Below are 14,341 nucleotides of genomic sequence, written 5' to 3' on the forward strand. Positions count from 1 at the left end.
GTTAGAAAACTGAGATTATGTCGAAGAACAAACTCCCACGGATCATTCTAGTCATGACTAGCTTCTGAATTGCTCTATTTAGTTGCATCCCCCACAAAACTTAAGGCATGGTAAGAGATTACTATGAGTGTAGCTCAGCTTTTGTATAGGTTGGTAAAGAGTCATCTGCCATCACTCTGTGGCACATGTTGCCTTTCCTTCATGCAGGGGTTCCTAAGTGGACCTAAAGCAGAGCAGCACTTGGGAGTCGTCAGGTGATACTAATCACGTGTCCCTGCCCAGGCCCGCTCAATCAGGAACTGTAGCTGGCCCAGCACTCCCAGCTCTAACTAGGCCCCAGGAAGTTCTGAGCAGCTCAAGTTTGAGAAGCACTAAATGAAGGGACTGGTGAGGAGTTTTCTGCAGGGAAACCTATCTTGAAGTCCAGTCATTGTGGGTCTTCTGAGCTTCACAATGTGTTTGTTTTCAGTTGCCTTGTGGATTGAGTTGGGTGGCAATTGCCATTCCTATAAGTTGTTGTGAGGATGCTCATCAAACAGCATTTGGCACAGGTGACTTGTTGCTGGGGCGCCCACAAGTGTCCCTGCCGGCCTTCACTTCCCACAGGCTCAGGTGCACACAACAGAAACCAACAAGGGGAAAAGCTAGAGGGCGAGGGAAACCTGCCCCGCACGTGCGCAGTGGCGTGGCTATCAGGCTCACTCGGGCTCAGGTGGGCTCCTGCACACCTGCCTCGGCCTAAGTGAGGACACAGCAGGTATTTCTTGGCACTGACGCCCCAGGGTGGGTGCTGCAACTGCCCACTTGGAAGACAGCCCCAGGGGCAAAGCAGGATGGAGCCGGGAGCACCGGTAGGTAGGGAGGGGTACAGCCTGGGAGTGAGATCTAGCTGGATACTGTAAGAGGTGGTGGGTGGGTGGGAAGGGAGGGAGCTCAAGGCTGACCGAGCAGGAGGTTGGGTGAGGGCTGGCCTGAGGCCTGGCCCTGTCCTGAGCTGGTACAAAGCTGTGGCCTGGTCCTGGCTGTCTGTGGGTTGGGCAGGCCAGGCATTAATACCCTGGGGACCTCAGGAGCCTTACCCAGAGTCTCCTCTTGATGCCCACATCATGGCCTGCAGGAGAGACCTTCTGCCAGAGCCCCTGGACCTCCAAATCTCCCCAGCCTGGGCTCTGAGGCCCCAGGTGTGTCCCAGACCTTCCAGAATCCGCAGAGCCCATGCTCAGTCTCAGCGACATCAGGTGGGGTCGGGTGTCCTGTCCGGAGACACTGGGCACTGGTCCTCCTCCTCCTCTGGCCTGTCTCAGGAAGACTTTGGAACCTCAGCATTAAGAGCCACCTTAGCCACAGCCCTTCAAGAAAGCCAGACCACCGAGGGGACCAGCAGCCCCAGGGCACAGTGACAGGACAACGCATGCTCTAGATGCAAAAGGAACTGCCATCCTGCAGAAGTAGCTCACAATCCCACCTGAAGTTAAAACCGGTCCTTAGCACCTGGTATTGCAGACAGCTCTGTAACTCCCTCTCCCAAGCCGGCAGCCCTGGATCTCCCATTCCTAATCTCCCTGTGCCTGGGCTTCTTTATCAGAGAAGTAGGGATTCTTTTTTTTTAATTTATTTATAAATAGAAAATGCATGCCTATGGTTTCAAAAGTGATCAAAAGCATAAGAGCAGAAAGTTTCAAAAGCGTAAGATCCACAGTGACGGCTGCTGTCCTCCACTCAGCCCTTCCCCCACCATAAGGAAACTGTTTTTAGCTGCTTCAAGAATATCCTTCTGCAGAGTAACTCTCCAGAAAAGGAGTTGGTGGCCAAATAAAATACTAACTTAACACATTTGAGTGCTACCAAACTGCCTTCCATAGAAGATGTTCTAAGTTCCTCTCTGCCTTGTCTAAAGTGTTCGTACTTCTAAATTTTAAAAGTCTAATAGTTAAAACCAAATGGGCATTTTGGTTTCATTTTGATCTGCATTTTTATTACTGAGAATGAGGTTCAGCATGTGTACACTGAAGGACCAGTTTATATGAACTGTTCAGAAACTTTGTGGATTTCTCCATCAGGTTGTTAGGTGTTTTTCTAAAAGATTCGCTGCTTGTTTATCTTTTATAGAAATTGTGATTCGTCTTTTATCTTTTCATTGGTCCATCTTTTTTCTTTCCTTTTTTGGAAAAGGTTTTAAAAGTTTACATGTAGTCTAGTTCTTTTATGGCTTCTACGTTGTGAGTCATAGCAAAACCTTACATAAGCTTATAGAAAATGCACTGGTATTTCCTTCCAATACTGTTATGGCTTTGTTTTCTACATGTACGTCTTTAATCCACTTGGCATTTATCTTGGTGAATAATGTGATATAGGAACCCAACTTTGTTTCAGATTTTTAAAGTTTTTTCTGTTTTATTTTCTGGTAATTTATGAATTTTTTAAATCTTAGATTCCTTGTGATTTATTTTAGTGTAAGTCATGAGGTATAGGGACTTGGCTTCACTGTTGATTTTTTTCCAAGTGGCCAACCAACCAGAGCAACATGTGATGAAAGAGAACAAAAACATATTCTTCTCTAATTATTTGAGATGTAACTTTTGCTACATGAAGTCCTCATATGTATGTCTGGGTCATCTGTTCTGGGCGTATATTTGTAAAACAATACTAAATTGTTTTCTCTGTAAGCTTTCAATATGTTACAATATTTTATCAGAAAATCTCGAATTATCAATATTCAATTATTGATGTTAGTTCACTTTTGTAAATAGGTTAAAAGTAGTTTGTTAATAAAAATACATTAACCTTGCAGTTTCTGTTTGAAAGAATTCCCAGACTTTCTTCTCACCCCTGTTTCTTAACTTTACTCTGAGATCTCATCTTTTGAAATAAAAGAATTTAGGGTCTCCTTTCCAAGTGCTGATTATCCTCCAAGAAACAAGATAATCTTCCATGGGATTTGACTGACCCTGTCCCCCTCCAGCCATGATCTAGCATAGGCTTACGAAGGTGAATTAGTCTCAGTTACTACTTCATTTCTCTTTTTCCTTTATTTTTTCCTAGGATTTTGCTCTGTGAATGTTGATGCTATATTGTCTGTTATAAAGTAATCATAACAGCTATGCATGTTGGTTTTTCTTTGTATTACGCTTTACTTTCAGTTTGGTCTTATTTAACATCTTTTGCCATAAATTCAACCTTTTCCAATATAAATATTGATGTCCACGTGTTTTCATTTTTACTTCTATGGCATTATCTTTGCCCATAATTCTACTTTGAATCTTTCTACAGTACTTTGTCTTAGATATGTCTCACTGCATGCAAGGTATAATTGGATTTTGCTTTCTAATCCCATCTTAGTGTTGTAATAGGTGAGTTTATTGTTTGCCTTTATTAACATGAAAAGTATGTTTGGCTTTTAGTTCTTTTAGCTTACCAAAGGAGTCATAGCAATGGTAAATAAATACATGAAAAGACTTATTACAGAAATGCAAATCAAAACTACCATGCAAGTAATATGCTGCTCGTGCAAATGAGATACCATCATTAGCCTGTCAGAAAACTTTTTAAAAAAATAAACATTGGCTGTGCCAAATTCTGGTAAGAATGTGGAGCAACTGCCAGGCATGGTGGCTCATGCCTATAATCCTAGCACTTTGGGAGGCCGAGGTGGGTGGATCACCTGAGACCAGGTGTCCCAGACCAGCCTGGCCAACATGGCAAAAACCCATCTATGCTAAAAATACAAAAAAATAGATGTGGTGGCACACGCCTATAATTCCAGCTATTTGGGAAGCTGGGGCAGGAGAATTGCTTGAACCCAAGAGGCAGAGATTGCAGTGAGCCAAGATTACGCCACTGCATTCCAGCCTGGGCAACCATGCGAGACTCCATCTCAAAAAAAAAAAAAAAGAGAAGGATGTGGAACAATAAACTGTAGAGCAGCAGTTTTCCAATGTGCCTGTACCACTCTTCCAGCCCACCGGCGGTGTAAGGGAGGCCGGTTGGTGGGGTGGAAAATGGTTCAGGCAGGTTGGAAAGCAGCTTAGCAGTTTCTGATGCTGAGTCAGGCCCTGGAGTAAATCCTCCCCTTCAGGTTATTTGGAGTTGAAACAAATCCATTTTTAAAGGTTTTACTGAAGGAAACAATGTACAAAATAAACATACCCCAAGAGTGACACAGTAGAAGCTCTGTAAATTGTTGTGATCAACTCATCCACCCAAAAGGAGGAGGCACTCCCTCCCTTCTTTCGGGTCAAGCCTGAGGGGTTTGGGGTGTGAAGCCAGACCTCTGCAGAACAGTTGCTCCTGGGGAAGCCTTGTTTTTACCAACTCCAGTTCACATCTCATTGTTGCTGCTGCTCTGTTTCAGGCCAATCAACCATCTGGGTTTGAATATTTCCCTTGGTGACTTGACTACAACCATACTCACCTCATAAGAATGCTGTAAGAAATCAGTGAGAACAGATTTTAAATGTTCCAGCACACTCTGCTGAATAGATGGTTCCAGGAAGAACCTTCCCTAGACCACATTTTTTTCAAACCTCTTCTGCCCTGGCCTCATTCTAAGGCCTTAGTGGGAAGTAAAACACTATTTTTATACTATCTCATTATGTTTTTATACTATCGCATCCAAATATTCTATTGCTCATGTTTTGTTCAGAAGAGTCGGTGACATGGGAAATCATCAAGGATGTAAAAAACTATGTAACGAAGTATATTATGATTCCATGTATGCAGTTACCTAAGTTTTCTCCTTTATATGTGGGATGCCTGTGTCACATTTGCTTACGTGGAAATGTATTGGAAGGAGAGGTAACACGTTGCTAAAGGAAGTTACCTAGAGGGAGAAGAACTAGAGAAGGGTTAAGACTGGACTTTCTACCAAACTTGCTAGTGTAACTTGTTTGTTTCTGTATTGCTTGACTTAAACAAGGTGAATTCACTTAGAAAGTTAGAGCTGTGCTGAAGCACTGCAGCGCCTTTCCCTGAAAACTGATGCGGGGTGGTCGAGGAAGGGGTCCTGCCTAGAATGGATGCAAAAACCATGTCAGAGTGCTGGCTTTGAAAAATACAGAACTCATCTCCGAGAATGATGTGAGACTCTTTCCATTCTATGTCCAGCCATTTGTGCTCTGAAGAATGAGGGGAGTCCTGAGGCCTCACATTGGGAATGGGAGGTGGGGGGCCACGGACCAGGGACTCTGGTTTCTCCTTAAATGTGATCGTCACTATCTTGTCTATGTCAGCCAGTCCCTAAGATGACCCTCAGTCACCATCATCATTTGGTAGTCATGAGTTTGTGGAGTTTTGATCCTACATTGAAGAAAGCCGACTGGTGCAAGCAGTGGATTTGCAGAAGCGAAGGAGTGTCACTTCTGAAGTTAGATTATACAAAGACATGGCAGCCTCCATGCTGTGCTCTTTTGGCCCACTCTACCTGGAGGAGACTAGTTCTGTGTCTGGAGGATGCTCAGCACCCCATGAAGAGGCCTCAGTTTCTTTCTGCCAATAGCTAGCACCAAATTGCAGGTCATGTGGGTAGTAAGCCAACTTGGCATAGACCAGGCATCACCAAACTTTTTATACAGGGGGCCAGTTCACTGTCCCTCAGACTGTTAGAGGGCCGCCACATACTGTGCTCCTCTCACTGACCACCAATGAAAGAGGTGCCCCTTCCTGAAGTGTGGCGGGGGGCTGGATAAATGGCCTCAGGGGGCTGCATGCAGCCCGCGGGCCATAGTTTGGGGATGCCTGGCATAGACCCTCCATCCCCAGTCAAGTCTTCCGATGAATGAAGCCAACACCTCAATGACAGCCTCATGGGAAATCCTAAGCCAGAACTGTGCAGAAAGGCTGCTCCCAAATTCCTGACCCATAGAAATCATGACTACAGATGTCTGTTTTAAGCCAATTACTTTTGATCCATTACCCAGTAAATAACTAATACACTTTCCCACCACTTTAAATGAATATTCCTAATCCATCTCAGGTTTAAAGCAAGTGCTCATCTATCTCTTTGTTCTAAGAGAAACTTAGCTCTTTATTACTTCACCGTCATTAAAATGCTTTCTAGCTGTGCCTCCCCCAAAATTAACTACCAGATCATCTTCTCTGTGCACAGTGTGTACAATAATTTAGCAAAGTGGTGGTGTCCTCGAACTTACAACACAGTTATCACCCCAGGAAGAAGCCACAAGCCAGTCCTGAGCAGGCGGACTCTTGGCGCACTTCTTAGGCTTTCACCTGAGACTGGAGGGGACCTGCTTTTAGGGATGCAGTTTCCTGAGTGTTTCCCAGATACATTCTGCATTCTCATGATTACTGGCTCTGTCCAGGCAATGGGCATGCACTTGCTAATCATACAGTATTGGCAGGCATGCATCAGGAAATATCAAAATCATTCCATCTTTAACATTCTCTTCTTTTAGAAAAGTTCCCATTTTTTCTACATCCTGAATGACAGTGTCTCCCTTAATAGATTTAGGATGTCATTGCCAGCAGCAGACATTGTAACTGGGCACTGTTAGTCCTAGTACCAAAAAATAAATGCAGGAAATTGTTCCATTCAAGTGGGATTAAACATAAAATGAAAAATCTGGTATTGCTTTGGCAGTTACCTCAATCGGTAGTAAATCAGCCAGATGAGCAGGGATGCCAGTTAGGAGCATGCATGTGTGTGTCTGAGGCACTGAGAGACCATTACAAAGCAGCTGGACAACTCCATCTGCTGCCAGGCCACTTTGACGTGGACAGATTTCAACAGGCACTGCAGAGGCACATACCTTATGGTGAACACAGACGTCCTTGTTGGATATAGTTCATCAGCATCTGAGAAAAGGGTGTGAGTGCAGGAGCATGATTCGCTTAATCAAGGCATTCTTTTTGGAAGAAACCATTGGCTGTGATGGAATTGCTGCAGTCCATCCCAGGGCCTGGAGTTGGGATGTTACCTCCAGGGCACATGCCACCTACTGTGAGCCACCTGCCCAACACGCTTTACTTGTTTGTAAGACTTTACGTTGTGAGTCTACACGGCAAAATGATTTCATTGACAATGCCTTGTAGATCTTTCTTGGCGGAAAAAGATTTTTACCTAAAAGTTAATAATGCTTCAATCCTATCCTTGAAAAACACATCTCTGACCAATGCTTACTGTTTTGACAATAATAATTTCGATGAAAAGGCAAGCACAGCGGGATGTGGTCCAGCCCTGTGCAGGGTTCCATCTCAGGGCCTGCAGTTCTGCCCCTGGGTGCTGCACGCTCTCCTCTCCGGGCGACAACTCGGGTCTGCTTTGTGGGGCCATCATGCTTAAATGAGAATGCACCCAGGGTCAGGGTTTAGTGCCTGTCTCAAGGCTCCCCACGACCTTCTAGGACTCAAAACTCTGTTTTTACTTTGCAGAATCCAGGACTGAGCTCCCCTGAGGATGACAGCCTCTCTCTAGTGACCAGGAGTCCCACCTTGAGAAAGCCCCTGAAACACAGCACCCCTGAGGAGGCAGCCCTGGGCCGGAGCCCAAGGCCACCAGGAGACACCTCCTATCCAAGTGGGTCCCCAATACCTGCACACTTCTCTCAGGACCTTCCATCCCACCCATCAGGGTTTAGTCCTCCAGCCACTGTCAGGAAAAGGAGGCTTTCTACTATCTGGGCCTCCAAGGAATCCAGCATGGACCTCTCAGCTCCCGGGGAAAAGCCGCCCACGTCGGCCTCATTAGCCCAGCAGCAGCAGCAGCAGCAGCAAGAGTCCCTCCAGGCACAGAGCTGGCCACAAAACCCCGGATTGCCTGGGATCCTGAACACAGCTGGGAGGAAGAGACGAGACCCAAAGAAGCGGGCAGCTGCGGTATGCATTATCCCTGTCCCTATCCCTGTCCCCCAGGAGTTCTGGGTCCCTGTTGAAGTTTAGGGAAATGGGCACGGCTTGGGCCATGGAGCGCTCAACACCCTCCTTCCCCAGTTACTGCTCCCATGGCTGTGACTTCGGGGGCCAACACGCCCTTACTCTGCACATGAAGTCACATGGGACCAGATCAAGGCCATTCAACCTTTCTGACACCTGCTGCTCCCCTGTCCTAAGACAGCTCTCTGCTCCAAGGTCCCCATGACTAGTGCTGCCTGTGGCGAACATGAGCTTCCCGGCCTCGTGGCCTGACATTCAGACCCAGGCTGCTGCTGGCTGGCTGCTTGGCCATTGCTGTTTAGCTCACAGGAGTCTGGGTGGTGACTCTCTTTCATCTTTGGGGACTTTGCAGACATATTGGGACAGGAAAGGTCTGATAAGTCATCTTGCTACAGAATAGCAGAAAACAGACTACTCCAGTAAAAATTTGCCTCATTATGCTGAGTCTCTTGGCTTCTTCCTATGCTTTGAAGAGGGAGCTGTTACATTCCTGGAGCACTCTTGAGTTTCTAAGGACCTGGAGAGGGTGACTCCAGTGCCTCCCCATGGGCCACTGTGACAGGGATGTCCCACCTTCACCATAGCCAGGGTTGTAGGCCCTTGCCACAGCTGGAGAACCAGCAGGGCACACACTGTCCGGGACCCACCTTTGCCTCTCACAGGCCATCGTCTTCCTTTGCTGATTGGAGATGCTGTAAAGCTGAAAGGACCCAATGAGAAGATGATTACATGGGCTCTGATCCCCAGGGTAGCCGGCAGTTGGAAGGTGCCCTGGCCCTGTCCTGGCAGAGTTCGCCTCTTCGCCTATTTGCTGGTTTACTCACCGGCCTTGTTCTAGTAGCTTCCTGAGAAGGGGCGCTTTTCCAGCCAGGAGGCTGGGAGCTCTTCGTCAGAACTGGAAGGCTGTGTGTGCCCCTGTCCCTGACTCTTACCTGCCTAAGCCTCTCCAGGTCCCGTTTGTGGTTCTTGGTGGTGCTGAGCTTTATTTTGGGGTGAGTAGTCTTGCTGAGGTGCTGGACCCTCCCTGGGCCTATTTGACTCTGGGAGACTTCCTCATAGTTTTCTTTTGTAACCTTGGAGAACTTCTGTGTTCTCTGTCTTGATCCTCTGCAGGTGGATGTTGGACCTCCTGATAGATTGTCTGAGATTCTTTGCTATTTGCTATTTAGCCTTTTCTTCTACTTTTTAGGAGAGTTGCTCAGTTCCGACTTCCGAGGTTCCTGCGTGATGGCGATGTTTTCTAGGATCTCTCCCGCACCGCACTGTCCCGTGTTCTTTTCCCTGGCTTGCTTGCTGTCTTCTCTCACCTTCCAAGGGTGCTGATTTTGCTGTGGATTTTTTCAGCCTCTCTGCCATGCCCTGCTGTCCTGTTGCCGTGCCTGGCCGCTGCCTCCCTATTTGGAGGGGGCCGTCACAGGGCTGGGTGGGAGCTGATGGAAAGTCTCAAGTTCTGAGTAGAAGCTGTCCACCAAGGGCTGCCTGAGGTTTGACTGCTGCTTCATTGCACCACATCAGCCACCTCCTGCTAGTCAGCATCCCCATGGGTTAATGTTCCCATCCTGTTGCCAGGAGAGGTGGGACTGGCTGGGGTATTCTGGGAGCTGAAGGTGAGAAGAGGCCTGTAGGTCTCGTCACAGGTAGAGCTTATTGTGGAACCCATGCTGTGAATGCTCCCAATGAAGCATCCCAGCTGCCCTCAGCTGAGCCTGGATGCCCACAAGGCCCCTCTGTGGGGTCAGAGGCTATTGCATCTTCCTAAGTTGCTCTGGCAAACTGTGAGTTCCTGGGAGTTCCAGGTGGTACCTGTAGTGCATAGCCCTCTGAGACCCTCAGCTCTCAGAGGATGATCACAGGTCTCATAGACCCCAGCCTGGTTCTCTCTCTCGGCCTGCAGGGGTGCTTGGAAACTTGACCACTCCGGCTCTGCTCCAGAAGTCTCTGTGCCTCCTGGTGGCTCCTGCTGGCTCGGCCTCAGACCTTCTGCTCTCACAGCTGGCCGTTTGGAGGCTCCTCACATTTCTCATTCTCAGTCCTGTGGATTTACTTCTGTCTTACACTTTCAGGACATTAGGAAGATGCTGACAGCTGACCCACAGTGGACCTGCCATCGTTAGCCAGTGGACCCCCGCCACTCCCCACGTGATCTAGCTAAGCCACCCAAACTCTCCAGGCTCCAATCTCTACTCCGTCCTGGCATCATGTTTAGTGTCAGGAATTACACCATCCTTGTCTTCCCTGTGCTGCACTGGAGAGGCCTCCTTCCTTCCCTGCTGCAACTGCCCTGAACAGCCTCCTGGAAGAGGGGCCTCTGGAGAGCACCGTTGCAAAATCCCGTCTAGACTGACCTACGCACCTGTTTCCACGCAGGCTCTTGCACTCCATGCTTGCAGACTTTCTGGCCTCTTCCGGGCACTTCTTTTCTCTGTCCCCTCCTTTGTCAGGCCTCATCCGCGCCTTACCCCATTCACCTATACTCATCCATCTGCACGTGAGTCCCATATGAAGTATGTTTGAAGCACACAGAGGCAGAATCCTATAGGGCTGACTGGGCCACCTGCAGACCTTGGGTGAATTTCTGCAGGCCTGGATGGATATTTCTTTTCTTAAGCGCATTTTGCGGCAGAAGAGCTTGTCTCCAGTATAAATGGATGCTGCTATGAGGTGATGTCTTTCCTCTGAACAGATGGAGCGCGTGCGACAGTGGGAGATCTACATGCTTCAGAACATCGAGGAAGCCACCCAGCACGAGCTCACCATCGAAGCCGAGTGAGTGCTTGGTGCCAGGATGGGCTGCCTGCCTGGGCCTGGCTTAATTGTCCACATGGTGCCCTCCTTGGGCTGACCCCCAGTGCTGTTGCCCTTCCCATGGGGTGGGAAGAATGGGTTTGAGAAGATCTGTTGTTCAGATTGTAAATGTGCTTCTGGGAGGCCCTCATCACTGACACTGATGAGAGTCAGCAGAGAGGGCAGGTTAAAGAAGACAGGGCTTTGCATGGTGTATGACTTGAGCCCTGGGTTTTCTACCATCCAGCTGTGGCCTTGAGGACATCGGTCTGCTTGTCGGAGCCTCAGCTTCCGCTTCCTTTCCCGAATCATGAGGAAACCCCATCCCAGATCGATGTGAAGTGTAGAGCTGATGTCTGGGTGAGGGCTTCCACAGCCATGCATCACCCTCAACAAAGAGTTGGGCCAATGCCTTGTGAGCATATTCGGGATAATGGGATTCAAGACCTGAGGCAGGAACTGGAAAGAAAACCTCTGCACTGGATGGTGGGTTTCCAACCCTATGGTCACAGCAGTCTCATCGGAGCACCAATGGTGAGGGATGTATGTTTCCTTCCCGTATGTGGAAGGGGGACCAGGTTTTGAGAGGAGGGGGTGCCCACAGTCCCACTCCTGGAGGGTACCCACCTCCTTCTCCAAGAGGCTGTAAAAGAAACAAGACTGTGGGATCCTAGGATGTTTGCAGATAAAGACAAGCTCAGGGGAACTCAGAGGCCAGCTCACCCACACAGCATGGCTGGGAAGGCTCCAGGAGTCACCACACCTGGTATCAGGGGCAGGGTAGGTGTCCTGGTGAGCCTGAAATGCCACTCCAGGAAAGCCCTAAAACCATGATTCTCACCTGGAAGGCATTCTGGAAATCTGAGGATGCTGGCTGTGACTGTTTAGTGTGTAGGGCTAGAGGAACTGAACTTCCAGCAGTTCCATGGGCCAATCCCCTACACTCTCCCTCTCCAATGCTGTGCTCCCTGCCTCACATCAGGGTCCCACCCAAGTCATCAGTAACATGAAGGTAATACATATTGTAAGGAAGAAGAAAGAGCTGTCCAGGTAGCTTCAATTTAACACAAAACCGGCATCAAATCTCCCAAGTACCTCCCAAGACACTTCAGCAAGACCTATGTGTGTGGACATGTTATGGTACACAGAGCTAGAATTTATTGATATAAATGTTTGCATCCTCCACTCTAAAAAGTTTGCTTTTTTCTTTCTAAAAAGAATGCATACATTTCCAGCCTAGTTCTACACTGCCTCTCTTCAAGTGAGTGGGCAGGTAGGCTGGCATTTAGAGTCAAAGCAAAGCGGGCAACCCCTAGATGAAATCTCAGACTGGCTTAAAAGATAGGACGTAATAGATTCTAAGGGCATTGCGAGGTCTAGTATGTTCAGTTTTAAGAGACAGGTGAAAAGTTTACTGCACATCTGCCGGGTGGGTGGAAAATATTCCTGATCAGTAATTGGGTTCTCCTTGGAAACACCCACATGTCTTTGGAGGTTTCCGATAGACAGAGAATGAGATCCTTCACAGGAGGGATTAGATATTAGAGGCTGTAGTTAGATAGTAACTTCACATTTCAATGGACGTTCTATTTGAGTGATAAGAATTTATTTACTGTGTAGTGTGTTTAAACATTTATTAGTTTTATGAACTAGTGCCTCCTGTGTAAGCTATTTAAAAAGTTTACTTTTTTCTTTTGTTAAAACTATTATTTGGTTACAAAATTACCAGATTAAAAAATGTTTATTTTTCAAATTAAAAAGTATAAAGAAGCAGAAAAACGGCCTGTAATCACACAACATATTCTACACAATAAATACTATAATTGCACAATAAATACTACAGAGTAATTCTTTCCAGTCTTTACTATTAAAAATAAACTATTATCATGCAAACTGTTCCCAAGGTCTGTGTTTGATGCACAGTGATTCAGGCATATAGCCATGTGAATTCTATCTCGTTTTCCAAAGAATGAAATTCAAATTCAAAATGAGTCCAGGGAGGAAGAAAAATAATGTGAATGGGAAAATGTGTTCTTGAAATATTGGGAATTACCAGCACTCAGAAGAAAGTTTTCACATGTAAGATGATTTCCTAGATGTTCATGATACATCTTCTCTTCTATGTATTAACAAAATGTACTTATTATGTCTTTACACACTTGGAGTATATGCAGTTATCCATAGGTACTCTAGTTAAAGTGTGCAAAATGCAGTCTCTTGGATATTTCACAAATAAGACAGTGCACATCACATGTTCCATCCATGAGAAGATACCTACAGGAAGCAGCTAAAGACAGACCAAGTCTTGCTGCCCCAGTGCCTAGGCATACCTGTGGAACTGAGTCTCTGTTTGGCTGCTCTAAAGCTTTACAAATTCTTGGGCACAGGAGATAATGAGAAACTGGGAAAAGGAGACAGTCCTGTTCTCAGACTGAGGGACATGGGGGAACAGGTGCTTCCCACTTAGATTAGATATAGGGCAAAATTTCTAAATTAATGATCATCTTTGAGGAAAATAATAAACAAGAGCCCTGGCAATGATGCCAACAATGCTCACTTAAGTAAATCATGCTTAAGTGTTCTATAACTTGCAGCAATTACTTGGGATTTTTAAAAAATCTCAACTTGGCTAGGTGCGGTGGCTCATGCCTGTAATCCCAGCAATTTTGGAGGCCAAGGTGAGCGGATCACCCTAGGTCAGGAGTTCGAGACCAGCCTGGCCAGCATGGTGAAACCTTGTCTCTACTAAATACACAAAGATTAGCCAGGTGTGGTGGTGCATGCCTGTAATCCCAGTTATTCAGGAGGCTGAGGCAGGAGAATCGCTTGAACCTGGGAGGCGGAGGTTGCAGTGAGCTGAGATGGCACCATGGCACTCCAGCCTGGGTGACAAGAGTGAAACTCCATTTCAAAAAAAAAAAAAAAAAAAAAAAAAAAAAAAAAAAAAAAAAAAAAAACAAGAAAAGATCTCAACTCTCACTGTGTATGTAAACCCATATGTTTTGCAGAAAATGCGGTTTTGAAACCTGTGTTGAAAGGAAATGCATTCTTGGTACAGTTGCTATTCAACTTAAAATGCCCACAGACTCTTATCTTTATTGAAATCAAACTCTTTTTACCTCAAATAAATTTCATATTTACACACAACACCTGAGCCCTTCTGCCCCCTTATACTTAAGTGTGGTCCAAAGACCTGATTTCTGGGCACTGCCAGCATTCCACTGTATTACACATCTACATTATGTGTTTAAATCATCTAACTGGTTTGTCAATTTTCTATCGTGTAGTACTTTCTATTAGTTTAGTGTATTTGTTTCTGTTGCATTTTAATTTTCTTTGGCAACCTAACAAATGACCGCAAACAGCACTCACAATATCCATTCATTATCTCACAGTCCCGATGGTTCAGCTGGGTCTCTGCCTGGGCTTTCTCCGGGTGAGACGGTGGCTCCTTACCTGGAGAATCTGGGCAGGAATCCATCTCCATCCTCCTCAGGTTGGCAGGATCCAGTTCCTTGTTGTTGTAGGACTGAGGTCCGTTCCCTGTTCCCTTACTGGCCGTCAGCTGGGGCTGCTCTGCTCACAGATCCTAAAGGCCCTTCCATTCTTCACCACCTGGCCACCTCGATTTTCAAGGCGTGGGGGACTGAACAAAACCTTTTCGGGTTTG

At 46.6% G+C, this 14,341-nt stretch overlaps 1 protein-coding gene across 1 annotated transcript; it reads left to right on the forward strand.

Annotated features, from left to right (window-relative positions):
- The first annotated feature begins 1,106 nt into the window (after positions 1 to 1,106).
- CCDC201 (coiled-coil domain containing 201) lies at positions 1,107 to 10,657 on the forward strand. The gene is made up of 4 exons (XM_074378833.1): positions 1,107 to 1,396; positions 7,048 to 7,165; positions 7,387 to 7,830; positions 10,571 to 10,657. The coding sequence occupies exons 1-4, from the start codon at positions 1,107 to 1,109 to the stop codon at positions 10,655 to 10,657; spliced, it is 939 nt and encodes a 312-aa protein (XP_074234934.1).
- Positions 10,658 to 14,341: the final 3,684 nt, after the last annotated feature.

The sequence above is a fragment of the Saimiri boliviensis genome, chromosome 10, assembly GCF_048565385.1.
Source record: "Saimiri boliviensis isolate mSaiBol1 chromosome 10, mSaiBol1.pri, whole genome shotgun sequence".
Taxonomy (NCBI): Eukaryota; Metazoa; Chordata; class Mammalia; order Primates; family Cebidae; genus Saimiri; species Saimiri boliviensis.

What these genes read in the sequence shown, in the direction of transcription:
- CCDC201 (XM_074378833.1), top strand. Translation starts at nt 1,107, where the DNA reads ATGGCCTGCAGGAGAGACCTTCTGCCAGAGCCCCTGGACCTCCAAATC. An exon ending in ATAATAATTTCGATGAAAAG is followed by an intron (nt 7,166 to 7,386) that starts GCAAGCACAGCG and finishes TTTACTTTGCAG; the next exon opens with AATCCAGGACTGAGCTCCCC. An exon ending in CAAAGAAGCGGGCAGCTGCG is followed by an intron (nt 7,831 to 10,570) that starts GTATGCATTATC and finishes TCCTCTGAACAG; the next exon opens with ATGGAGCGCGTGCGACAGTG.